Below are 26,408 nucleotides of genomic sequence, written 5' to 3'. Positions count from 1 at the left end.
CCACCCTCCTTCCTTCTGGCTAAATGAGAACAAGAACAAAGAATTTTTAGGCTCTGCTGCCTTATATTACGAGGCTTGTCCCGATCCAGAAATAGCTGCTTGTTATCATCCCTCTGATCTTCTGAGGACAGTTTCACAGGCTGTTGGGACTCCACTTGAAAAGTCTATAAAGATTGTGGGTGGAAAACAAGGGAGCTAATGATCTTGGAGAGATTTAGCAAGAGAGAGGGAGAGAGAGGGAGAGGAAGAAAGAGAGAGGATTGTGGATTCTGGAGTCTTACCCTCATGAAAACTGGGTTAACGGTTGTTCAAAGAGAATTTACGTGTTGTGATTGACACAGTGTTGTGGTGGGGGGGTTTCGGATGGTGGGCGGGGACGAGCCCTATGATTATTTTCAACTAATATGGAGATGTGTCAATGAAAACACAAACATCACCTCTGAACTGCGTGAGACTGAGCGGAATGAAAACATTCTCCAGACACCAAACAAACAAAAGCACGGGGCCCTTTCTCTAAGAACATGTGGGGGTATGCTCCACACGCACACTTTCACAGTAACCCCAGAACAACACATCTCCAGCGATGTTCACTGGGGGCAAATAAAATATTAACCAAATTGCAAATATTTACATACGGGTCCAAGGACCTCCACTGACGTGACATCAATGATTCCCTGAGAGCATGATGGTGCAGTTTGGAGGAGGCCATTACAAACCAACCTGTACACTGGTGCTGCCGGCTGTCGTGTTTCGGGAAGCACGAGAGCTTGGTGAAGGTCAAAGGTTTCAGTCCCACAGACACCACAGACATGAGACTGTGTAAAAAGGTAACACTGTCTCCAGAACTAGAAAATACATTTGATTGTTTAGGAAGTATATATAAAATATATATATGTGATGTCCTCTCATATTCTGAAATCTGCTTTCCTGCAGTCACACTTTAAAGCTCCAATAGATCATATAATCTATGGGTCAACTAGTTCCTAAACAATCAAACGTGTGACCTAGTTCTGGAGACAGTATTGTGTTTATCTAATTTCATATGTATGCATTTTTCTATTGAAGATGAAAATTCTATTTACCAACATACAATGGTTAAAATGCAAATAACGGTGTCTGTGTTAAACTGATGTATCGTTCAGGCTCTAATTAATACAGAAAGATTTATATTTGCATTTATGACTCAGTGTTGAAGCTTACTCTTCAGGTACAGATTGTCGAAATAGGAATATTTGATTAAAAATGTAGTTAACATAAAAACATTTGAACTGATATTTTTTTCCTCCTGAGAACATTGCATTGCAACAAGCAGGTGTTTCAATCAAACCTCTTATGGACCTGTAAGTGGTTCAGGTTAAGAATGTTTCCCCTTTTACTTCGTACAATTTTTCATATAATTCTTCATCTATCTAGAATTATGTTTATTGAATAGAAGCTTTTGTGGTCAAATCAAAAACACTCATACAGATATGTATCCTGAATATGCCATTGGTTCTTTTAGTATAAAAAGGTTTCAACAATAATGAATTCAAACTGTATTAGGTACAATTGTTGTTGTGCATTTTGTTATTTGAAAAGGATCTCATGACTTTTAGCATGTCAAACAAAGTCCAGAAGGTGGTCCCGGTTCAAGGTAAACATGGAGCAAATAGAGGCGGGCCGGATGGTGATTGTTTCCTCGTGAGCGATTGGACATGGTGCGCGTTAAAAATCTGCCTGGCGGTGAAGACAGTTTTAGTAAATATTATCCGAGGAAGAAGAAAGCATCTTTACTGACGAGTCATGAGTGGATGTCCGTACTTTGAGAAGAGGCATTTGTACGTTGGGTTTGATTCAGCACTTAACAACAGAGCTCTGATGGAACTCCATTTTTAGTTTGAGTTACATTAATGCAGAAAAAAAAGAAAAGGGAACAAATAACCAACTGTCTTCGCATTGCAGGTTATTCAAAAACAAGCCCCCGAATGAGGACGAGGAGGAAGCCGCTCAGGCAGGTGTGAACAACGCCAGCAAAGGAGGAATCATCTACGGGGACTACCTGCAGGTAGAAAAACACAGCCGACCACATGTGCCTGGATTTTTATATTAACAGACAAGTGCTGGAATTTGCATTTGTTTTAAACTGCAAATGGTTTCTTTCTTTCCATCGTGCAGCTCGACAAAATAGTCACGGCCCAGGTGCTGCAGAGCGAAGTGAAGGGGAATAAGATCCACGATGAGCACCTCTTCATTGTCACCCACCAAGGTAAAAAGAGCTTCAGGGAGGATAAGAGTATGTTTTTCTCAATGCTAACACAGAAATGAAATGCTTTTTAATCATGCAGTTAGTCTTTAAAGTCTCTGTTGGGAGCAATTCAATGTTATTACAGTGAAGAATCAGAAAATGTGAGACTTTGAATCTTTAAAATCTAGAAATAGCTCCTCTGGAATTGAAAAAAGTACATAAACAAAAACTGACTTGTGACGTGGCTCGAATTCACCTCGGCTGCTCACTGACGTATTCATCTTGTAATATGACACTTGAATATTTATGACGAATAAAACCGTTTCTTCTGTTTTGTATTCCAGCCTATGAACTGTGGTTCAAACAGATTTTGTTTGAACTTGATGCAGTGCGAGAGATCTTCATCAGCGGACACGTAAGTCACGTTTTTTATGAAATACAGACATAGATTTCCTGGTTTTTAAGTAATAGGAAAAGGAGAGAACATTTTAAATCAGCATGTTTTAGTATCGTCAGTGAACACTGCAAACATGAAGCAGAACATGAAGCAGAACAACTTAAGAGAAACTCTGTGGTAGTCAGATCTCGCTGCACCTCTCTCAACTTATATTCAATGAGAATTATTCAAGTCTTTCCGGCTTTGGAGTTCGTTGGAGGAGAAAGAGATTTCGTTCATCACTCCGGCTGATGCTCCAAATTGAAATCAGAGCAATGCCAAAAGTCGGACACTAATTATTTTAGTAATGAGATTTCTTACTTTTTTTCCTGTGTCAGGGTATGTACTTACAGGATTTGCGAGGATAATTAATTATTTCCTGACACATTTCACTTTTCCTCAAGGTCCGGGACGAACGCAACATGCTCAAAGTCAACACCCGCATCCACAGGATCGTGATGATATTCCGGCTGCTGGTCGACCAGTTTGCTGTTTTGGAAACAATGACAGCCTTGGACTTTTTCGACTTCAGGTGAGTGTACAAATAACTTCTGGGCATCTCTGCTTCAGCTCTTAAAAATGTATGAGATGTACAGTGCTCGCTGTCTGGGCTGTGTGTGCATGTGGGCTCACTTCTGTGTGTTTGTGCTCGTGCGCAGGGAATACCTGACACCAGCCTCGGGCTTCCAGAGCCTTCAGTTTCGACTCATCGAAAACAAAACCGGGGTCCCGGACAACCTGCGGGTTCCATACAACAGACGCCATTACAGGGACAACTTCAAGGGTCGTGAGAGTGAGATGCTGCTGGCCAGTGAGAAGGAGCCCTCACTCTTAAAGCTGGTCGAGGTACAGCTGCACCAACACCTGCATAAAGTCATGAATTTTGAGTCATCTTATTACGAGTCAGCTTATTAAATCTGTGTTTTTTTTCTTTTTCGTTTCAACATTTTGATTCTCTGGATAAAGCTCATCTGGGAGTTAACTGGGTAAAAAAATGTGATAACAACCTTTGGCCTGTTCTTCCCCAGGAGTGGCTGGAGAGAACTCCGGGCTTGGAGGTGGATGGGTTCAATTTCTGGCAAAGGCTGGAAATCAATATATTTGATGGGCTGAATAGAGAGAAGGAGAAAATCACGGTAGGAGATGACTCTAGCTCTCAGTAGAAAACACAAAATATATTTTTATTTCCCTTTTCCTGGAGTGAAGACATGATTGACAAGATATTTTATTTTTATTCATGTTCTTTATTTTTTTTCTGGGGTGGGGAAACAGAAAATGCCAGATTCTGAGGAGAAGGAGGAAATGATGGTGGAGGTGGTAAAACAGAAAGAGCTCTTTACTTCGCTGTTTGATGAAAAGCGACACGACCATCTCGTCAGCAAAGGTGAGAGACGATTAAAAATCTGTCAAATGAATCGTCCTGAGGCTCAAGTTTGTGTGTGCGATCTAAACGTGTGCCTGTGCTGTGCAAGAATTTAAACGTTTAGGTTTGAGCTCATAAAACTAGACGATTACAGACAATTAATTTGACTCATAATTGCATTTTCCACTCAAGGTGAGAGGCGGATCTCTTACAAGGCTCTGCAAGGCGCCCTGATGATCAACTTCTACAGGTTTGTGGTTTTAACAACCTAATCTCGTCACCTTTAATTGTATCGTGAACGTGTTGACACAATGCATTTGTGTTATTCCTGCTTCAGATTCAGAGTTATAAGCTTCTGCCGCTGACCAAGACATCCATAGGACAATTGGGGGTTTTTCACGTAGAGCTTAGGAACATGGGGAGCTTAGAGTCACATCCCTTTTTAAAAACCTATATCATGTGGCATCTAGCTGCAGTGCAACACAATCAATTAGACTCTCTGTGCTGAGGCATCAGTCATCAGAGGGTTTTTGTCAGTTTTACCGAAAGGTGTGGTAAACAGCTCTTTTCAGAACCAGGTATTTAAGACCTGTGAGGCGACAATGTACCGTCGCGCTCATTAAGGCTTTGTGAGCATGTCAGTCATGAGTCATGACAGCCACTAAAAAGTGATAATTAATGTGAAACTCCGGGGTTTTACGTTGTTAATCCCATTGCAGGGTATTGAATAGGTTATTTTTACAACAGCCATCAACACCAAAAAGACAGATATTCATGCATCGCTATAATTTTTAAGAAAGAGCAATGAATCCCTCAAAATCCTTACAAAACCTTCTCTCTACCTTTCAGGGAGGAGCCGAGGTTCCAGGTTCCCTTCCAGCTGCTCACGTCCCTCATGGATATCGACACGTTAATGACAAAATGGAGATGTAAGTGCTGCTGTGAATCTGTCAGTAGCTGTCTGCACTCGCCAGTGAACCAGAACAGAAACAATGTGTGTGTGTGTGTGTGGGGGGGGGGGGGATTGTGGGGGAGATGCATCTGTACAGGAGGCCAGAGGTTTACAGGGGAGTTTACAGAACTAAAGTTAGTTCACGACCCCATAGCCAGAAGGTTCTCATAACATCTCCTCCACGCCTGCTGATCAGCAAAACAACACCAGCCCCATGACATCACTTCTTATCGACCCACGTCTTCTCATATGTCCGAATAATTTACGGCTCGGATGAAAAACACCCACAGCCACAAACATTGTACACACGTCCTAACCGATATGTTTTTTCATCTTCTGTCTCCAGACAATCACGTATGCATGGTGCATCGTATGATTGGCAGCAAAGCCGGCACGGGGGGCTCCTCCGGCTACCACTACCTCAGATCCACTGTCAGGTATTGTTTGCTGTAAACTTAAGCCCGACTGATTAAAACACTTTACATCACAAGTATCTCAAACACTTCAGAGTTAATTTAGGACAGGATACTGACACTCTGCGCTTATCTAAATTACCTGCCATATGGTCATTTCATCCAGACACACACAAAACTGTATTTAAACTTTCCAGCATTTGAGCAGCAATCATTTCCAACAGATGCTCGATTATACTGCGAGTCCCATGTTTAATTTATGATGTTGTTTTTCTTTACCTTTAGCGACCGCTACAAAGTGTTCGTGGATCTGTTCAACCTGGCCACGTTCCTGGTGCCGCGCCACTGGGTGCCCAAGCTGAATCCCAATGTGCACACCTTCCTGTACATGGCCGAGTGCTGCGACAGCTCCTACTGCAGCAGTGAGGACTCAGACTAGAGGTGGTGTGGGGGGGGGGGGGGGTCCTGGCTTCGTTTTCTTTAACTGTAAATTGGGCCTCGCTGAGATGAAAAGTGTTAACGGCAGGTGCGTAGATGGATAGGTGGTCAACAAGCCCTGAGGATGAACACATCACGATGCCAGGGAACATAACGCTGCAGTCTAATGAGCTACACGTCAGGTTGGTGTACCTGAGAATGCATTTGTAAGGAATTAATTAGGACAGTCTTAATATCTTACCTCTAAGACTATAAATAAGTTAGTTACAGACAAAATACTGTGTTTTTTTAGGCATCTTGAGTTTCAAATTGATGTTTTTCCTAGTTGACAAAGGATGCTGAAAGGGGACATAAGACAAGGAGGGACAACTAAAAGTTCTATCCCTGCTGGTTTTTTCCAGGAAGTTCGTGTAAATACAGAAACTTGTACATTTCATCGTTTAGCAAGCAAAGGCAGAAACTCATTGTTTTTCCCGATGACAAAAATAGATAAACAAGTAAATGATTAGTTCATTAGCTGCATCGGGCGTCTGACCCTGATTAAATCAAATAGCCAGAGTAAACAGTTTTGGCACCAATCTGTGATCCTGACCGGTCACGAGTCACGAGTACGGCAGATGGCTCCTTGATAAGATTCGCTTAGATGTTTTCTCAATAACATTATGCAAATTCGCTGTGACTGACCTGACAGTGAATGGATCGGTGCGGGAGCTGATCAAACTGGAGGCGATGAAGACTTTTCTCTTTTTTTTTTGTTTATATAACAAAGCATGAGGACGGTGTCAGAGAGCAAGTTATTTCTGAACACTCACTCAGACACGAATCGGGTGGAAGCCTCTGCGTAAACAATCAACGTCAAGATCTACAATAGGACAAAACCATTGAATCTGTACATAATGTCAATAATGTAGCTGATATAAATGAGCTTTGTATAGTATTCTATATGGTGTTGACTGATGCTGTGTATTTATGCAATGATCAAATGATCTCTGTATGTCTTAATTTGATCATTATTATATTACCCATGACTTGTATAACCCTTATGTATTTAAGATACACATTTTTGTACAGTGCATCTTGTTGTCGGTTTTACAGTGCGAGTGTCTTAATCGCTTAGTTATCATCCAACATGTATCAACGTATGAAGTGATTTATTTTGTTCAACCGATGCACGATGGTGACATTTCAATAAAGAGAAACATTATTTAAAATGACATTTTGAAGGCAGATGACTGATTTTCGTTTTTTTTGACAGCAGTGATGTGGAGACACACACACACACACACACGCACTCACACACAAGACACATTTAACAACACAAACATAAATATACATAATGTTGTTAAAGGAAAACAGCTGCCACCGAATCTGCAATACCTGGGATGATAAAGACAAAAGGAAGACAGCTGTATTAATCTCTGAGGGGACAGTGGGTACGGCAACAATCATGCACCAAAGTAAGAGGAGATATGAGCGGAGAATGAAAAGAGGCAAAGATCATACCGCAGACGTTGTCACCGATTTTTATATAAACATAACCCTCCTTCCCCCATGTGGGTCCCCAGGAGTTCTGCACGATCCAGTATGGAATATCCCCTAAGACAGACAACACGCGTTTCAGAAATGAATTATTTACAGGATAAAGGAGCACTGTGCATGTGCGTGTGTGTGTGGGTTCCGTGTGTGTGTGTGTGTAGCTGTGGCAACTTTGAACCCTTACATAATCACTCATATCCTTGTGTAATAGCCCACAAACACAAGCGGGTGTGTGAAATAATTGATGTAGAAAAATATAAAATACCGCCGTGTGTCAAGAATGTGAAGAGAGAAGAAAACGGCGAGAAGACCGAGGACACGTATTGATTATAAAACTACCTATTAACCTTTTTAAATAATTTCACAGGGACGTTTTGTCTTATTTACTCGGCGCGGGGAGCTTTAAGAGTTAAAACCGAGTAAATAATAAGAGCTTCCATACTTAGAAATCTGTGAACATGACGTCTAGAGCTGCAAACACACGAGTCTCACGTAGACCGGCCGCACCACTCTCCCATCCCTGTGTACATTGGGGCCCAACAGGAAGTACTAAAATGTTGAAATCTAGAAACTATATAACCTGCAAAGAGACCTTTATTAATATTCTTGCTTTCTGAGATATCTCCCTAATAGGGGCGAGATATTAATTCCTTGCTCCTTCAACGATTTTGCTAGTAATGAAGCCTGATAACTTTTAACACAACTGATTAAAAAACTTCAACATGAAGTAAATTATCGATCGAAGACACATTAACTTTTTGCCAGAAACGTGAGACTAGTTCACACCCTGCAATTAGACATCTCATTCCTTTTAACACATTTAGAACTTTAAGACTTAATCCTTAGCTAAAGAGCTTGTTAAAATATATTCTTCTCTCCTAGTGTTTTAGCAGCTAATTGGGGGGGTGAGAGATCCGGCTCGGTCGCAGTTGCAGCAACTTGTGATTACAGCTGATTAAGTTGGTGAACATGTCTTTACCTAAAAATCTTGCCTGGTGCATTTACTCTAATTCTACTTTCACAGGCCCTGAAGTTTGAAAACTTCCTCGACCTAAACAAATAACGATTCTGTCTCATGCCAGTAGTGTGGTGGTCGATGTGTACCAGTCGTGTCGTATCCAACCACCAGAACAGCATGGTTAGACCATTGGCTGGAGCAGTGGTGCTGGATGATCCCTCCCTGGTAATCCTGCCAGCTGACAGCGTCCACGACGGCTGCCAGAGGACCGTGCTGCAGCAGCTGACCCTTCATGGCCTCCTCCTGACCACTGGATAACAGAATAAGAAAACTGGGCTGTGGTGGTGTCGTGTGTGGACCTGTGATTACACAGCATCTGGAGGAGTTATCATGTTAAATATATCTTAGAGTCAGGGGCTTGAGAACGTGTTCGTCTACACACTTCCCGTAATGGATGGTAAGTTGATGTTCAGTTAATTTCACAAGGCTGCACAGTTTTCCCATTTCTCATCTCTTCCTCCTCCACTTTCTCTCATTATTAAAATCCCTGTAGCAGTTTCTAACCAACTATTGCACTTTCTCCCTGTACCCCCCCCCCCCACTCTGCTCTTCAATGAGGCAATGACTCATACCGTGGAGCTCTGTGATACCATTCTTTTGCCAGGCTCATGACATGTGGGCATGGAGTTTGAGGTGATCCCAGAACTAGAAAGCCATTTCACATCCCGTTCATCTGGAGGTGAAGTTTCGATTTCTTGGAACTTTTATGATCATGCTTTTCTTTTGCTTTGCGGCAATAAACCTTTATCGCAAGGTTAAGAATTTGCCCTGACCCCCGAGAAGTGTCTAATGCCAGCAGCTTAACACACTCATTGACCCTGCACTCTGATCGCTGGAGAACCATGGCATTTAACTAGCTTTGATAATTGCTGCATCTTTAAAAACAATGACCCTGGCCACAGCGGTTGTATTTTCGTCCGCGTGCGTTTGTTTAGCAGGATTATGCAAAAACTACGAGATGGACACTTTGGTGGAAGGACTCTGTGTGGGACAGGGAAGAACCCATTCAATTTGTACGTGCATCCAGACCAGGGGGCAAATCAAGGACTTTCTTTTCTGTTTCTTAACTACTAATTTTTCTTCTTTTTCAGAAAATAATTCAAGAATCTTGATGAAGAATATCGGGCATGTTTAGGGGGCAGATATTTGAGTGTTTGTAATTGGCTGCAGATGAAATAATCCAGATCTAGTGAATTTAAATGTGATTTAATAAGGGGACTTTTAGGCATTGGCAGAGGACTCCGCTCTACTGAGTGCCATTCTAGTTTAGGTTTTAAATATGATTCTATATACAAATTTAACAAATAAAAATTGACATCTGTAACTTTTATGTAATCAGAGGACGCTGAGGTGAACTACGAGTGAGAGTCACAGTCCTGATCAATTCATGCTGAATGAAGATGATCAGAATTTGCTTTACACCCAGGTTACCTCTGGGCCAAATAACCGGCCCAAGGTCAAGAACCTCTGTGCTACTGAGCTATCCTTGACTGAGTAAACACTGTGGTGTGTCTCCGGGCAGGACCAATCCCCTTCCGTCCCTCTCTGTCCTTGGTTCTTTATGAAAATCCCTACTTGTGACTTTATTGCTCACGGACAACTTGCAAAACGTGTATTTTACCCAAAGTCATGTGCAGTAAAGTTCTTCACAGCAACGCCGTTATGTGACCGGGGGAAGAAATGGCAGATTCCCGTCTTGGCTTTGTAGGGATACTCGGACTGAGGCACCAGTTTCACCCGGGACTAGAAAAAAAGGGAATAGTCCATCTCAGCGAGTGTGTTATCTGAATACAAAATATGCATTCATCTTGTTTGTGACAGACCCGGGCACAGGCACTGTCCTTATTTATGAATGTTATGAATGTAGAGCAGCGATCGCACTTCGCCTGCTGCCACTACATATCTCACTAATTCAAATAAATGACAGAAGCTGCAACTATATAATAATTCAAAAATCTCTGGTATATCTGCTTCTCCTCTAGTGGAGTATGTGAAATACTAGAAGGGTCATTCTAACTCTGCACTGTATCTGCTTCAGTGTGTTATATGTTGCAACAGTTACCTGTTTTAACCAGTTCAGAGCCCTGACCGGGGAGCCTCCGTTACATCCCTCGTCTTTGAAGGAGCAGTCCAGAACCTGTTGTACGCTGAGCTGCTCCAGCTGCGAGCCTTCGATGGCGTGGGCGGACTGCATGGCTCCCACCACGCTGAAAGCCCAACAACTCCCACACTGCAAAGGCAAAAGCTACAGTAATTAGAAAAAGAACACGGCGGAGAGATGAAAATTCAAGTTTCTGTGTTTTTGCTAAAGGAAACTTTCATTCGAATGCTGGTCTCAGATCTTTCAACTTTACTGGATAAATCAATCCTGTATATTTAAAGTGTTTCTTAGGCCAGCACATCATTAAGATGCATTTTCAAAAAGAGTTTGGATTGTGGGTAGAAACACTAGATACATTTGAAAGATTTGTTCCATACATCTATACATAAATATATGTATATACATACGTTCATCATTATGTTAGGCACTATCTTTATTCATTTAATTGTGTTATAAAGGGATCCCTCACTTTTATTTTTGGTAGGTTTTCCTCATTCTCTTTGTGAGTGGAGAGTTAAGAACAGAGGAGGCTGCACCTTGTGAAGCCCTAAGAGGCAAATTGTGATTTGTGAGTATGGGCTACACAGATGAAATTGGATGGAGGATTGATTGATATGATCTACACTGAGTGTGGATGTCGTACACAGGACGAGGTGAAATGATCCCGACCAGCCTGAGTCAACTGTGACTAATTGTTTTCTGCTGCCATCTACTGACAGAAACGCCTCAGGTCAAACTGACGTGAGGAAAAAAAATCATTATTTCTGCTTCAGTTAATGTACTTAAGCTTTAAAGCTGAGGATTATTTGAGATATATTGACAGAAAAACTTATCTTGTTCTTCATGTCTGATGGAGATTAAAACACTTTTTTTTCTTCCTGAACCAAGTCAGAGGAAAACATCCAGTGCATTTGTTTTTCTCATCCCCAGCATCCCACTCAGTTCTGTTTACTTGCTCAGCTCAGCGTAAATTCCCATAACTGTGATGAAATCCTCCCTTTGCAAAAATCCAATATTTTGCTGCTCAATATGGTTCCATGTCAAAAATCAATACCGAAACCAAAATCTGTCGAGTACACAAAATATAAGTCCTATTTTCTCTCTCCTTGAAGATGATTAAAAAGCACTTGAGTCGTAATCAAGACAAGGGAAAACTCAACCAAGAAGCATTGATGAGATGTCTTGTGGCTTTGTGCATTGCTGCTTCCGTCCTGTCTCTGCTCGTACATCACAGTGTGTGTTGGATTGTATCGACAGACGTGTGTACAGAGATCTGAAAAAAGGCGTTTAGATATTCAGGCCCCATTAGATTACAATATTTCAGCAAAAAGTATTAAGACTACGTGACTTAAAACTGATTGAGCGATTTTAAATCCCTTTTGAAAGACCAGGAAATGGAATCGCTGGGATGTGGATGTTTTAGGTTGCAGGTTGTGAGTTTATTGCTGATGAGGACTCCCTTGAAAAACAGATTTTTTAAATCTCAATGGGATTTTTCCTGGTTAAATAAAAGGTTAAATCAAATTAGTAGTGTTTGTTTTTACATCTTGTCTCTACATATGTTCGTCTTTAGGGGAAACATAGCCCAGGTAGCTTCACGGGGAGAATGAGTACAAAAAAAAATCTGGGCAGGAAATCAGCAGGAGAGGAAGCTGGTAGGTGAGTGTGGTCATGTGCAGGCAGCAGCTCCCTGGAGTGGTGAGCCTAACCTGAATTCAAGAGAGTAAAATATGTGTTATCACTTTGGCTTTTCGCTATATGGGCTATCCCTGTCCATCCCTGAGGACAACAGTTTTACAGAGAAGCTATCCTCCCCGACGGCAAATTAACCGAGTAAGGAGATAAAGGACAAAAAGAGCAGGAAGTGAACCTGCGCAGACGGGCAGCGACTCCATCTGACTAACGCGCTCCCTGTTTTTGTCCCCAGGTCCATTCTGCTCGCTGAGCAAAACTCACACCTAATGACTTAGTTTGTCATTTCACCTCCTTTGCTGTTACTGAAGTCCCACTTAGCCCAGAATTGTCTCTCGCTTTCTATTAATCCACGTTTGACCATCATTGTGCGAAGGGAGGGAGTTTCCCTGTGCTGTCCCTAAATGTCCAATTATGATTTTGTGAAGCTGATGGTACTGAGTGATGTGGAGACATGAAGACAACAGGGCCCCTGGATGTTTCCAGTCACTTAGGAGAAGGCATGTGTCCACCACACACTGTAAATAAAGATCGACGACATGATAGCTCCCTCACAATTAAGCCAAATCTTCTGGATGGCCCCTCGTGACTGGCTGCAGTGTAGGTCATAAACCCCACCTCCTCCATGTTAGCAGAATACAAGTTATAATATTCCATAAGCTAGTTGTTGTCATTTTAGGTCGCTCTTATCACACTGATGTAAGTTAAAGTTGATTTTTGCTTTTGAGTTTGGTTTTAATTAGTTATTTCATGCTACAAAAACATGGTGAACTATGGTGATTCATATCTGAGGCTGAGAAGTGATTGATCGAGCGTATGTCTGCGTGACCTTGATACCTCGTCTTCATATCCCCCGATCACTGATGCTTAGACGCTGGCTCCGAATTATGTCAAAAGTGCAATATGGCTGTGCTCCATTCCAGGATAATTGAGCTTCATTCTTGCCCAGGAAGAGGAAATTAAGACACGTCGTCCATCTTTATAAACAGTCTGTGGTGTTCACAAGTAAAACTTTCAAAGGGGGAGAATGGATGGATGTGTTTTTAATCATTTTTAATGAAGTCATTTGTTTGAACTTGCCCCGACTGGGACTGTTTACCTAGAACACAGTGCTATGAGCAATATGCTATATGCTATCCATCATCTGTCTGTGTGAAACGTACTGCTTGCTGGTTCTGGACCGGGGCCACTGCTGCTCTGTCCCTCCAGTCCAACTTGGCAGGGAGCCCCTCTGTCTTCCGTCCAGAGAACTGCGGCGCTCTGTCGGCGCTCGCTCGCAGGTAGAGATCTGTGGAAAAACAGATACTGTTCAAAGTCATTCCAGGATACAAAGATGCATGTAAACAATGATTCTGCAGATTCAGCAAAGTCCCCCAGGAAGATGAGACTAAATGAGTGAAACTATATATCGCCCGATAAAGCACCTTCAGCTGTTTTAGAACTATCCAGTAGATGTAACAAACACAGATTCAGCACATGCACCTAATTCAATACTGCAAACTTAAAATATGACAACAGCGTTTAGTGATGACACTGACGTCTACCTCTGAATTCCTGCGGGGAGAGGTCAGAGAACTGGTTGACGCCGTACTTTGCAGACTGAGGTGCAGTGGAAAATGAGTTCAGGTACACATGCCTCTTTGTAGCTTCCTGGAATGACACAAATAACGCATTAGGGGCGGTAGAGTTAACAGGAAGAGCAGCAGAAAAGTACATGAAAATAAATTTAAACAGATGAACAGAAGAATAATCAGAAAGATGCGCTTATAGAATTGAAAGTACTTATTCATAAGAAATGTCTTGATTGGTTTATCTATATATATTGCCTTGATATACTGTTAATATCAATAGATTGATTTCTGAGTACCATTTGACTATTGGAGCTAGTTTTTATTAATTTAAGTAGAGTTTGTTAGTTTTCTGTTTGTTAGCAGAATTCACTGGATGGATTAACATGAAACCTGATGAGAGAAATACAGCCTGTTTAGGCGAATGCTATTTTTTTTTAAACATTTAAAAGATATAATTATAAAAAAAAGTGGGTATATATATATAATAATAAATCAAACTCTGTTAATCTAAAAAAAAATACTAGTTGGTATAAATTAGAAGTACACCACAAATAGTATTGGACAACAGTACTTGGAAAAATGTACTAATTTACCTTGCACCTCTGATGACTTGAACTTTTACTTTGTGAACAATTGTATAACGTACGTGAGTGGGCGTGGTCTGGAGTGACGTACGTTTAAGATGCGTTTAAAAACTCCTAAACTCAGTTTCTCTTCCGAATCTCACCTGGAAATACACGTGACGTCGGTTCAACTCTTCGCCAGTGACGTCACTCTGGCGCTGGAAGTGTTTTCTGAACGAGTCGAAATCCAGCGCGGAGGAATTCAACGAGTCCCGAGTCGCATCCGAGCGAACACGAAGACAACAGAGAGAAGAGACGAGCGAACAAACAGAGAGCGAGAACCACGAGAACAGCTGACGAACCCTCATTTGACGAAGACGAGTCAGGGGGACACACGCGAAGATGAGAGGGACGAAGAGTTTCGGGTGTTTGAGGAAGAGCAGGACGAGGAATGGCGCATGCGCAGAGATCAACAGGCGCCTCCTTGAAAAGAGAAAGTAAAATTTTAAGTTTCCCAGGAAGGAGGATTTGACTCCTGAAGGTCTCTCAGGAATATTTCCCATTTCAGACTAATACAATTAAAAGATTTAGCTTTGTTTTTATCAATCAATAAATTTGTATTTGTAAGACCCATATTCAAAAATCACAATTTCTTAAAATGTTTGACATCCTCTGTTTCATCCTTAACTCTCAGCAAGAGTCATTTGTTTGTATTTACATTATTTATGAGAAGAAGTTATTGTCATATGTGATAAGCGCATTGTATATCAAGCATTAACTTTTGCAGTACACGTTCAGATGTTGCTTGGAAGATGAACTTTGACTTTTGGATGTGGAATATCAATTCATCTTCATCTACATTTTTTGCAGGAACATTTTTTTGTATGGTTTGTGGGGAAATAAAAACTTTTAAAACTTTTAAAATCTGTTTCATCAGCATTGAATTAATATCGTGAGCTCAAATCTTTTCCAAAAATACATTTTTAATATGTATTTTCATCGCAGTTATTCAGAAACAAAAATGTACATGCTGTCTTGTGTATTGTATCATTAAACTGTCATGAGTGTATATGCAAAATTCATTATTTTAATTCAAATTTCTCTAGAATCATGGGTTAAAAATGTCTAAATTAAATATTTGATGTCACGTTTGTGGCTGAAACAGGTGACGTGTCAGACTGAGATGTAACTTGTGACCACAGACCCCCCCCCCCCCACCCCCTCACATTGTACCATAACACTGCAGTAGTTGCTCTCAGGCACAGTAGCAGCTGCAAGGCATATTTTTTTTTCCAGCCTGTACTTTGTCAGGACCGGCCCACCAGTCAGTGCCCCGGGAGGAGAAAGCAGGCTACTATTCTGCTTTCTGGAGTGAAGCATCTGATCCGGCTCTCATCAAAGCCGCGCTCTCCTGTGAACGTGCCAGAAGAAATGTCCGACCCGACAGAGGAGCTCAGCAACAAGCCCTTCACGGCCCAGTTGTCTAATGTTTACCTCAGCATCCTGGCACTGTTCTGCTTCAAGCTCTTTGTGAAGATTTCTCTCAACTTGCTGACATACTTCTACGTTATCCGTGGGAACCGCAAAGAGGCGGCGAGGATATCAGCAGAGTTCTATGAATATGGTCAACGGCACAGTGAGTACTGAGTGCAGAAACCCATAGAAAGCCCTGAGGAGTTTGATCTTTTCTATGTATTTGTGACTTTGAGTGTAACCACAATGCAACTGAGCACTGTGCAATAATACACATGTTTAACCTCAGGCACAAAAGGTCAATGTTGTTTCCTACAAAAGTTATGAAAGTGCTCCCTGCTCACACACACACACACACTCACAATTGCTGTGTTTACAAATGAGCAATAAACACCCCATTGTTAATCCAGTTGGTGTAAAAGCCGTTAATTGTGTTCACATTAATATAGAGTGTGGATATGAACGATAGCCCAGTTTCCTTTTTATTAGCTTAATCGCCGCTTATACACCATGAAGTGTACATTCAATATTAAATGAAGACACTGTGGGCTGGCAGCTCTTTTTTTCCTCTCATGTATTAATAGAACCCAGTCATGATACCCCCGCCGCCACCTCCCCTCGCTCGCTCCCTCACTTCCCCCATCCTGCCCTAGTTTCCATTCCCAGCTATGCAGTGCACCCTCTCACACTGGCACACAGCACACCAAAACAACACAGCACATTCAAAGGGATGAGGCGGTTGGACGGGGAGGCACGTTCTGGGTGACGAGAGACGACAACATAATCTGCGGCGATCATTCAAAGGGGAAATGTTTAATTTAAAGGATACCAACTCCGAGGAATACTAATTAGCCGAGATTAGGGTATTAGTCATGGTCCTGGAGATATGGCCTCCCTTGTTCGAAGAAATCTGTTTAATGACTCTATGGCTGCTGCTTTATACCCATATTTTAAATCAACGTCAGTCAAGGAAAATGGGCTGCATGAATGAAATGGCATTAATTTAATAGAAAACATCAGATTGATTATGAGCCATAAATTATGATTGAAGCAGATAATGATGATGAGAATGTGTGGAATGCGTCAGCGGCTATTCTGGACATTGACTCAGGTTTGCTAAATTATAATTCTTTTTTATTTTCCCTAGATGACATCAAACCGTCCGCAGACAATTTGTCAAGTTTATTGAGTTTATTAATGCATCAGGACTTTTCAATCACATAAAAATGTTCTGCACGATGCATAAAATGCTTTAAGATGAAGGTTATAAACGTGACTAGAAGGGGATGGAATATGAAGTTGATATAAATATCAACAGGATGGAGATTTTGTGAGTTCACATCTGAGGTTCATCAAGTTGTTGTTATGGTTAAGAAATAAAGAATAAAGACATTCTGACATGAGACATGATAAGTAGACAAAAAATATAAGTGAAAGTAAAATATTTCTACAAAGACATAACAGTTGTTTTCAATATAACCCTTTGATTATATTCAGTAAACATTGTATTTTACGATTCAAGCTGCAGGTTTTATATTTTCTGCAAATAATCTTCCCCTTCTTTTTCCATGGGTACAATGGTTCTGGATGGAGGCACAAGGTAAATGATGACAAATATAACTAGAAGCAAACTCTGAATCCTCATTCCTGTCCCAGATTCCTGGGCAGACCGCTCACCCCTCCACGATGCTGCAAGTCATGGCCGCCTCCTGGCCCTGAAGACCCTCATCCTACAGGTGAGGAGAATATAATCCAAGGAGAGTCGTATGCATCCTCCTAATGTGTACAACGTGGGCTCTGTCACTGCTATTCCCTGTGAGATTACTTTAGTTTAACTCATATTGTAAGTCAGACAGAGGTTTCGATGAAGGTCAGGGGTTTCCATAAAGTTATCTGCGGTTAATATCTTTTACAGTTGATTTATCATCTTTTTAACCTTACTTTGAAATAGTTGTGCATGAAGGCAGTAAATTAATAAATATCCGAACCACAACCTCGACAATGATACGTCTTTATCTCCGAGAAGCTCATGACAAAGCAGTGATATCATAGCCCTATTTGACACGGTGATTCATTAACTCTGCTTTTTTTGGACCATTATTCTCTATAGTTGAAACAGGACCGCAGCTTGTCAATGACTGAGAAACTATGACTAAAGAGGATGGGTCTGTTTTTCTAAAAGGACTTTCAAGCTTTCTGCAATTCCATGGATTCACCAACAGAGTGTGACAAAGGTTAATGCCCCTTAAATCGCTTTAACGTCCGCGGCTGCTTGACTGTGTTTCCAGGGTCACGGTGTGAACGCCCTGACCATAGACCGCGTGTCGCCCCTTCATGAGGCCTGTCTTGGAAACCACGTTACGTGTGCCAGAGCTCTCATCGACGCAGGAGCCAATGTAAGTCGCAAATTGACCTCATGACTCTTTATTGTTGCTATACCGCACAGGTCAAATGTAATTTTCACGGCTGGGAAAATCTGGGCAGGGGGGGGGGGGGGGGGGGTGACATACGAGCGGTGCGCCGCTCTCCATCTACAGCCGCTGCAGCCGAGCTATTAGGATTTGTTTGTTCCCCTTCAACTGTTCCCCCGGGCTGTTGCTATTTGTCAACCGGCATTGTTAAACCAGGCCTAAGAATAACATCAACAGAAAATGTGTTTGTAGGTCAACGCCTTGACAATTGATGGAGTCAGCCCTCTGTTTAACGCCTGCACGGTGGGCAGCGTGGCATGCGCCGAAACTCTTTTGGCAAATGGAGCAAAACCCCAAAGTATGGTGTACCACCCCTCGCCCATCCATGAAGCCACAAGCAAAGGTATACGATTACAAAATATTGTGCATGTATGACTCAATTCATACACTTACGTAATCTATAATTTCCCCATTGACTTTTTAAATATGTTGACAATCAGCCATAAGCATAGGCTATATATAAAGTCAAAGTCAAAGTGTCTTTATCACCCCCTGGTGGCTGGCTGCAGTACATATCATAAACCTCACCACCTCAATGTTAGTGGATGGGACATGGGCCAAAATAACAAGTACATTTGTCTAAAAGATGGTTTCTGTCGTATCATACTCATGTACAGTACAGTTCAAGTACAATTATTTCAATGAAGTTTGGTTTTTGATAATTTGATGCGGTAAAAACGTGGTGTATTTGCTCCTGATGTTCAAGATAGTGAAATTACGTTACAACTCAATCGATTCCACTTGTATTTGTGTCCTTTGCTGTGAGTCTAAACTTCTTTTAACAAACTCTCACAACTTTAAAAGTGAATCCCAACGTGACATCACTTTTCGTCTTCATGCTCCATTACTTTCAGGTCATCACGGTTGTGTGGAGACTCTGGTGACTTGGGGGGCGGATGTGGACATGGACATTCCTCACCTGGGCACGGCGCTCTATACGGCCTGCGTCTGCCGAGAGCTGGAGTGTGCCAGGAAACTCCTGAGGGAAGGTCGGCTCACAGCACAGTGTGGATCTTTATATTTCCATACGGTCAGGCACACAACCTGGATGAACACACAGAGAAACACAAGGACATTTACTGTTCACTGACAAGGGAATAAACACACAAACAGACCTTGACTCTATACTAGAATATTTAGGAATAAATCAGCTTTAATATTTTCAGTTTCATGAAAAATCACCAAACAGACACAGTGAGAATAAAACAATGGAACACAAGAGGAGAAAATAGAGCAATAAAACACAAATTTATATGAGCAAATAAATAGGATAAGTCAGTGTAAATAACAGGTTAAGTCAAATCATTTGTCAAAGACCTCAAAGCTAAACTAACCAACTGTTTAGTTGTAAAATGTAAGTGAAAACTCCACCTAGAGGTTATATAAAGAGATTTCACCTATAAAAACACACAGATTGGTTAAAACACACTGCAGTTTGAGTAACGTATGCAGCGACACATCAATCCCACGTAGCCCACAGCTGATTGATCACTTTCTCAAACTATTTGCGAAAACCCATATCGCCTCCGACCTTTGATTGAAAGCAACCCGTTCACTTCAATTCTCCCACGGCTGTTCAAAAGTAATTTCTGAGAAAAATGGGAAATGGTTAGCGGAGCTGTGGGAAGTCAGGTGAATAAAAAAAATGCATCGGCCATTTAATAGGAAAGGAAAGTCACCAACTTATGCCTGATTTAAAAATGAACAAGACATAGTAGTGATAGTAAACAGTAGGAGTTTTCTTATTGGACAGTGGCAGGGAGGGATAATCAAGTTTATCCTCCATTCAGGTGCCAATGTACAGAAAGGCAAATCCCTGGATTCACCGCTACACGCAGCTGCGGAGAAAGACTTCACAGGGGCGGTGAAGCTGCTGCTGGACTTTGGTGCCGACATTAACGCCCGGAACACAGAGTTTCAGAGGCCGGTGGACATGGCTCCACCCAGCAGTATAACTGAGGGTTTCCTGCTCGTCTATGAAGGTACATGTTGACTTGAGGCCCGTTTGTCTTGGACGTTTGATTGTACAACTTTGAACGTTGTCTGCATGAATCCTACAAGCCTATTAAATGTGTTTTCACGTCCTCCTCCTCACAGCTACACCACGACTCCTGAGCCAACTGTGTCGTCAGTGCATCAGGAACTGCGTCGGCCGGGACAGACTCCACCTTCTCTCCCACCTGCCTCTGCCCAACAGGCTCAAGAACTACCTGCAGTACAAGTGAAAGGCCGAACAAACCAAAGGCCCCCCACCCCCCAATGGGACTTATGAGAAGACGCCTTTCGACACAAAATGCAAATCAACTCCATGGACTCCTTAGACCTTTAATTTTAGCTGCTACCCAATGCTGTACGAACAATTAATGGAAATTAGACACGGAGCTGCTGCAGAGTAGCTGACAGAACCATGTTGTGTTGAACTAGTCTGCTTCTCATGTGTGGATGTTTGGACCTGGACGAATGTGAAGCAGGATATTGTTAAAACAGGCCCTCAGACTCAGCCGTCCCCAGATCAATTAGGACTAAAAATATTTTTGATAAACAGAGTTTTATTTGCTTTTCAGATTTGTAGTGTTGTTAGAAAATGTATTAAAAGAGTGGTGCACTTTGAAAACTTTCCATATTGTGACACTAACTATATATACTGTACATATATGATTGAGTGCTCGTAGTTTTGCATTGCACAGCTTTAGATCATTAAAATCCATTTGAAACCTGGTGCATTTGCCAAAGTGTGGGTTGTGTTTCTGAGGTTTAATATGAGATGTGCCGTAGGACTATTACAGATTCAAAACTACAAAACAATTAACAACAAAAATAGTTTGACATGTTTAAGCTTGGATTATTATGTAGCAACAACTGGAGGAGGCTGACATTACTGGAAAGTCTCAGTTGGAAAATATGAGTGGGTGGAGCAGCAAGTGTTTGTTTCCATAGCTGAGACAGAAGCTAAAACTGTGGAGTATAATAATGTAATATATAGTATAATGCTTGTGAGGCATTATGAACTAAATAATCATGTAAAGTCAAGTTTAAGTTTATTTATATAGCACAACTACATTTGATGAAAGTGCTGAATAGGCTTAAAATGTCTAAAGAATATATAGAGGAAATTAAAGGAACAGTATGAAATAAGATTTAGAGATGAGATTTTATATAGTGTATATATATATATAAATATATATATATATTTAATCTTTTCTATTCACAGTTATATTATCACAATATAACATGTCTTTACTGAAAAGAACGTTTATATTCTTTATTTATTTACTTATTAGTAAAAACTGAACTTTAAATCCCCCGATTTACTGTGCAAGTTGATATAGTATATTGTAAGTATTTTAAAAGCTAAACGTAGCTTAAAGGCTATATTTATTTATTTATTGTATATGGTTTATAATTATTATGAATGCTAAATAGCGCTTTATTTTGTTTAAAATAAGTTATTGAATTTCTAGAGTCTGAAATTTTGTGTAACTTCCTCCAGGGGGCAGTAAACTGTCAGTGTTGTGTGTGTGCAGCTACAGCATCAGGAAAATGGTGCTTGTTGCCATGGAAATCTCAACAAAATCAGTCAAGTACATTCATCAAACTCAAGAGCGTCTCCATGATGATCCTATAACTGTTCTACAACCACAACATCAGTCTGTAGGTTTGTTCAGCAGCACGTCTTTCACTGTGTCCTCAACCTACAGGAGTGTCCAGAGAAGTGGTGAAGTGGCTGCAGAGCTTCTACCTGACATTTCATGTGAAGAATGTGCTCAGGTAAAGACAAGCTCTTATTGATTAAACTCTACACCCCCCACTGAACACATGCACACATGACATTCACCTCAATATGTTCAAACTGAGATTTGGTGACATGTTACCCTGGAGGTTTCATCATTCAGGGCTGAGCTGGGCTGCTAATTGGCTGAGATGTTTAGTACATCGATGCTCAAGAAGCATTTTTTTCAACCAATTTTACACATCTAATACCAAACGGCTTTTAATTTAAAATACCTTCTAACATAAAACCAGTTAAATGTGTGTTCGTTTAATGAATAACAATAATATAACTATTTGTTAAGCACGTAGCTCAACAAGGTAACGAAGTCCTGCAGCAGAATGATGCCTTAACAAAATATACTTTAACAAGGAAGTATATTTAGAAAACACGTGCTCTACAAAGCTGCAGAGACAGACAATTGTTCAGAATGTGAAATACACTCCGTCTGTTATTCTTATTTCCAGGGATTTTTTCCAGTGGTTACCTTGTGGCAGAGATATGCTCTTGTTATTGCCCCCAGCACTTCCCAGAGCATTCATTTTACAGAGGAACATCACTTTCTGCCAAGCAGAGGAACTGGAGCCGGATAGAGCGGGTAGGATGAGAACATGAAATCGAAAGTATCATGAGGTGAAAAGAAATGTCTCCTTTAGTCAGTTGATATTTAGTTCTAATTAATTTCCCCGTGTGGTGTTTAATACAGTTTCATGTTTACATTACAGGTACATGTATTTAAAAAATCCTTAAATCTCAAATCTGTAACATTTTCTATATTTAAGACTCATTGTGATATTTTCTTTACATTTACTTTCACAGGAAGTTCTTATTTTGAGTCAGATAACTATTAAACTGTCCCAGAAGCAGAGTTTGCGCTTGACCAAGGAGGTTGTGGATGGAACCATTCACTGTAAACCAGGAGCAGCTGAGCTGTTGGTGCTTTGCTAACTAACAGGAGGTACGTGTGGATTGGGAGCGAGGGCAGGAAATTAAAGATTAACTTTTATTCATTTATCAGCATGACTACAGATGACAAGTGTTACATACAAGCTATATTATAGAAATGTGATCTTCCAGTAACAATCACAGTCTCAGGGTTGATCATCACATTCTCAGATTTCCTCTAATACTGATGTTTCTTGAAAGATCAGGGACACTCCAGTTACAACTTACACACATCACTGCTTCATAGTCGACTTAAAGTGAAAGGATGCTGATACCGGACAGCTACTGTGGCTGAGCAAAGAAAATATTTTAATAACAATACAAGGCCACGAAAAGAGCTAACCTTCACATCTACACCGTGTAGAAATAATACCGACACAACCAAGAACAACAATAGATGCCTGTATATGGTAAAACCTTTATGATTTAGTATCAGGAACCCTGAGGGTCTAGAGTTTGACTTGACTCGCTCCACGGCCTCTAAAGTCATCAAGAACAACCTGAGGATAACGGAGATCATGGCGACGCCCGACATCAGAACAGAGAGGGGTCGCAACCCTGGTGGGTCAACCAGGGGGGGGGGGGGCGGAGAGAGCTTTATTCCCTTGATGAAATCACTGACACGTGGACTGACAGGGCTTGGTACGTTACTGACAAACTAGGGGTTAGATGTATAAACTGACATTTTGTACTTCAGAAGTTATATTTCTCTGAATGTGACTGAATTTGTGCAATTTTGACCATTTCTCTGTTTGGCAGGACGTTTGTAAAAAGAAACCCAATCTTGGTAGATGAGCACTTTGACAGATCCTCATCCTCATCAAGAAAGCTTCGGTTTGTCATTCAAATCAAATCCCATGACAATGATGCTCGAAATGCATCGTTCGGATTGAGGCATTTCTAGTGTTTTTGGCAAACAGTGATGAATAAAGTGAAATGGAAATGCAGAGAGCACATTTAGTTAACTGCTGTTTTATTCTGTCTGAAGGATCAACTGCTCCGTCTGCCTTTCAGTGGCGGAGGAGCTCAGGCTCAGTTCCTTCATTTCAAACAAGTGAGAAAAGCCATTTAATCATTTTTACATTCACTCTGCAAGAGGAAGATAAAGATATATTTTACTCCTCAGAGGCAGTATGCTATTTAATATGCTGTATATCAATGATAGTGAAAATGATTAAAAGATTTAAATAAATGTTTTAGTTTGTATAAAACATACTTGCAGCTGAACTTAACTCTACTTTCCAATTTCTAGAGTTCTAGAGTTGACCTGGAGTGAAGCCACTGAGATAACACGCGCATCAGCCCGTCAGACACTCCTATGGAAACTGCGAAAGGATCTGTGCTTTAATAAAGAATTTGGTATTAATGTGTCACTATGTGTATTGATACGGTTTCCACAAGAATCCCAATCTTAGCCCTTTTTTCTATTAAGCCACAGAAATGTTGCATAGAGTGCACCTTGATTTGAAAAACAGATGACATCACTGTTTTCTAATGGATTATATAATGTCACAGTGTCTCTACATCACTGCTGGACAGTACCTGTGTGCACCAGTAGGTGGCAGTTGGGAGGCGTGAGCTCTTCTCAGAGATTTTTCTTGGACTGAATCCATCGCTGTAGGTGAGTCATTGATAAAAAAGGAGGAAACACACCAGTGTATTCTCCTGCCTTACGTTCACTGGTGTGTGTTTATCACCGAGCCAAATCAAACTCAGAGTCACCTCAGCCCATTTCGGATTCTGCACCCTCCCTCGTATTTTTCCATCACCGAGGATAAAACTGCTTTGTAAGGTTTTTGTAATCCACCACCTGCTAAAAGCTGGTAAACTAATCCCGTGACTCATTAGATTCTCTGTGGTCGGTTCCGCCTGATGCTGAGTTCTGATTCCTAAATTAAAAATAACCGGGCAGCAGCATGTAGACAAAGAAAGCTTTTCCCTGTCTTGTTTTCTAAATAATTAATGTTCCCAATTTTTGCAGCTCTGGGTTGAATAGAATTCACTGTGCACTGACAGGAGACGCTGCACATCAGCACGAGTGGGTGATGAGTCACCGGCTTTAGTTTGGTTGTTGATGACCACAGGCTGAAGAGGCTGTGTCTCTATTAAGATGTCAGTGGAACTTTGCCCGTGGTAACGTGCTGACACGTCTTCATTAAATCCCAAACGTGTGATAAGGATTATATAACCCTGTATCTTGCGTCACTGCTTATGAAGAGATTAAAAAACTTAAATTAGATGATGGGGAGGTGTATTAAGTAGGTAACACTTTTCCTGGGGAGTTTTTAATGCCACGCTTAACTAAATTCACGTACTCCCATATTTAAACCAGTAAATGGATCCTTGTTTTGCTGGATGGATATTGAATTACTGCTCAGACAGATCCTGTGTGTCAGTGGTAATGGCACCATATGTTGTGCCCTTTTTACTGGATCACCTCAGGGCTGTGGTCTGTCATCTTATATACTTACGGCGCATCAGTGACTGCAGCAAACAGAAAATACAAAGGTAAACAAATGACTGCCGGTGTTAGTTAAAGTTTTGAAGCTGTGTACATAAGTGTGATTGGAGCGCAACCAATTTATTTATGTAGCAAAATGAGCCTTTCACAGATGCACTGATTTTAAAATGTTTATTTTACAGAAGAAATAATGCAGGAAAGATTAATGTTCAAATTTTTTCTCAATTCAAATTCTACATAAGTGGTTGTATTTATGTTTTCTTTTTATTCATAAGTTTGGGGTTAAACACTAACATATAAAGCCTCAGCTACCTTTTTATGCCTAAAGGTTTGATAACAACATCTTAGAAATCACTGCCTTTAAAAATATATATATATATTACAAATCATGTATATATCGGCTCTAATGTATCCACCCAAAGATCGGTATCGGTATCCTAAACTCCACATCAGTTGGGCTCTTACAGTAATATGTCATAAGTACAGAATATAGTTTTCAACAGATTTTCAAGGGCTTGTTCTATAATATAGTTTTTTTAGCCGGGTAATGTTAGAAGTGTAAACAACCTTAACTTTGCTTAATTTCTTTATAAGCACAAGTAAACATACACCTGGCCGATAGATGTTCGACGTAAAGAAAGCCCTGTTGTCTTTTTCTGTGATTATCTTTTTATGTTGAGCGTTTTCCGGTGCCAAAGCCACTCAGACTCAGTTGCACCGAGTTCACCCTGTTGGCCCCACATCTCCAGGCACTCGTGGATGCTCCGAGTACGGAACAGTTGAGCAGTGAAGCTCGTGAAAAACGGACGACAGGATGGTAAGTGTTTCTGGCTGACTGCCCCGCTCCTCGTGTGGTCTGAGAGCCTCAGCTTCCAGTAGGGAGATGGGAGGACAGCGCTGGAATGATATGATATTTCCAGCCTCAACAGACTAGTAGCCACAGATGACCACGAGATAAATTTCTGCTGCGGGGATGGACTTG

The 26,408-nt window shown here is 41.1% G+C and overlaps 4 protein-coding genes across 4 annotated transcripts; 3 read left to right on the top strand and 1 right to left on the bottom strand.

Moving 5' to 3' along the window:
- The first annotated feature begins 1,659 nt into the window (after window positions 1–1,659).
- On the top strand, window positions 1,660–7,040 carry tdo2a (tryptophan 2,3-dioxygenase a). Its single transcript, XM_053428678.1, has 12 exons — window positions 1,660–1,817; window positions 1,942–2,044; window positions 2,155–2,245; window positions 2,569–2,639; window positions 3,065–3,192; window positions 3,320–3,506; window positions 3,689–3,796; window positions 3,933–4,044; window positions 4,216–4,273; window positions 4,873–4,952; window positions 5,322–5,412; window positions 5,674–7,040. Exons 1-12 carry the CDS (start codon window positions 1,783–1,785, stop codon window positions 5,825–5,827), a joined length of 1,218 nt encoding a protein of 405 aa, XP_053284653.1. The 5' UTR covers window positions 1,660–1,782; the 3' UTR covers window positions 5,828–7,040.
- ctso (cathepsin O) lies at window positions 6,232–14,793 on the bottom strand. The gene is made up of 8 exons (XM_053428679.1): window positions 14,472–14,793; window positions 13,718–13,823; window positions 13,337–13,461; window positions 10,443–10,610; window positions 10,002–10,123; window positions 8,467–8,630; window positions 7,330–7,422; window positions 6,232–7,203 (listed from the first exon to the last, which is right to left on the bottom strand). Exons 1-8 carry the CDS (start codon window positions 14,673–14,675, stop codon window positions 7,169–7,171), a joined length of 1,017 nt encoding a protein of 338 aa, XP_053284654.1. The 5' UTR covers window positions 14,676–14,793; the 3' UTR covers window positions 6,232–7,168.
- An 860-nt stretch (window positions 14,794–15,653) lies between these two features.
- asb5a (ankyrin repeat and SOCS box containing 5a) lies at window positions 15,654–20,788 on the top strand. The gene is made up of 7 exons (XM_053428680.1): window positions 15,654–15,943; window positions 17,437–17,516; window positions 18,069–18,176; window positions 18,444–18,594; window positions 19,106–19,240; window positions 20,042–20,233; window positions 20,349–20,788. Exons 1-7 carry the CDS (start codon window positions 15,739–15,741, stop codon window positions 20,474–20,476), a joined length of 999 nt encoding a protein of 332 aa, XP_053284655.1. The 5' UTR covers window positions 15,654–15,738; the 3' UTR covers window positions 20,477–20,788.
- Window positions 20,789–21,238: 450 nt separating this feature from the next.
- On the top strand, window positions 21,239–23,735 carry spata4 (spermatogenesis associated 4). The gene is made up of 7 exons (XM_053428377.1): window positions 21,239–21,244; window positions 21,907–22,018; window positions 22,488–22,618; window positions 22,861–22,956; window positions 23,167–23,222; window positions 23,396–23,526; window positions 23,725–23,735. Exons 1-7 carry the CDS (start codon window positions 21,239–21,241, stop codon window positions 23,733–23,735), a joined length of 543 nt encoding a protein of 180 aa, XP_053284352.1.
- The last annotated feature ends 2,673 nt before the right edge of the window (window positions 23,736–26,408 follow it).

Source organism: Pleuronectes platessa, chromosome 8 (assembly GCF_947347685.1).
Source record: "Pleuronectes platessa chromosome 8, fPlePla1.1, whole genome shotgun sequence".
Classification (NCBI taxonomy): Eukaryota; Metazoa; Chordata; class Actinopteri; order Pleuronectiformes; family Pleuronectidae; genus Pleuronectes; species Pleuronectes platessa.
This window is presented reverse-complemented; position numbering and strand designations above follow the sequence as displayed.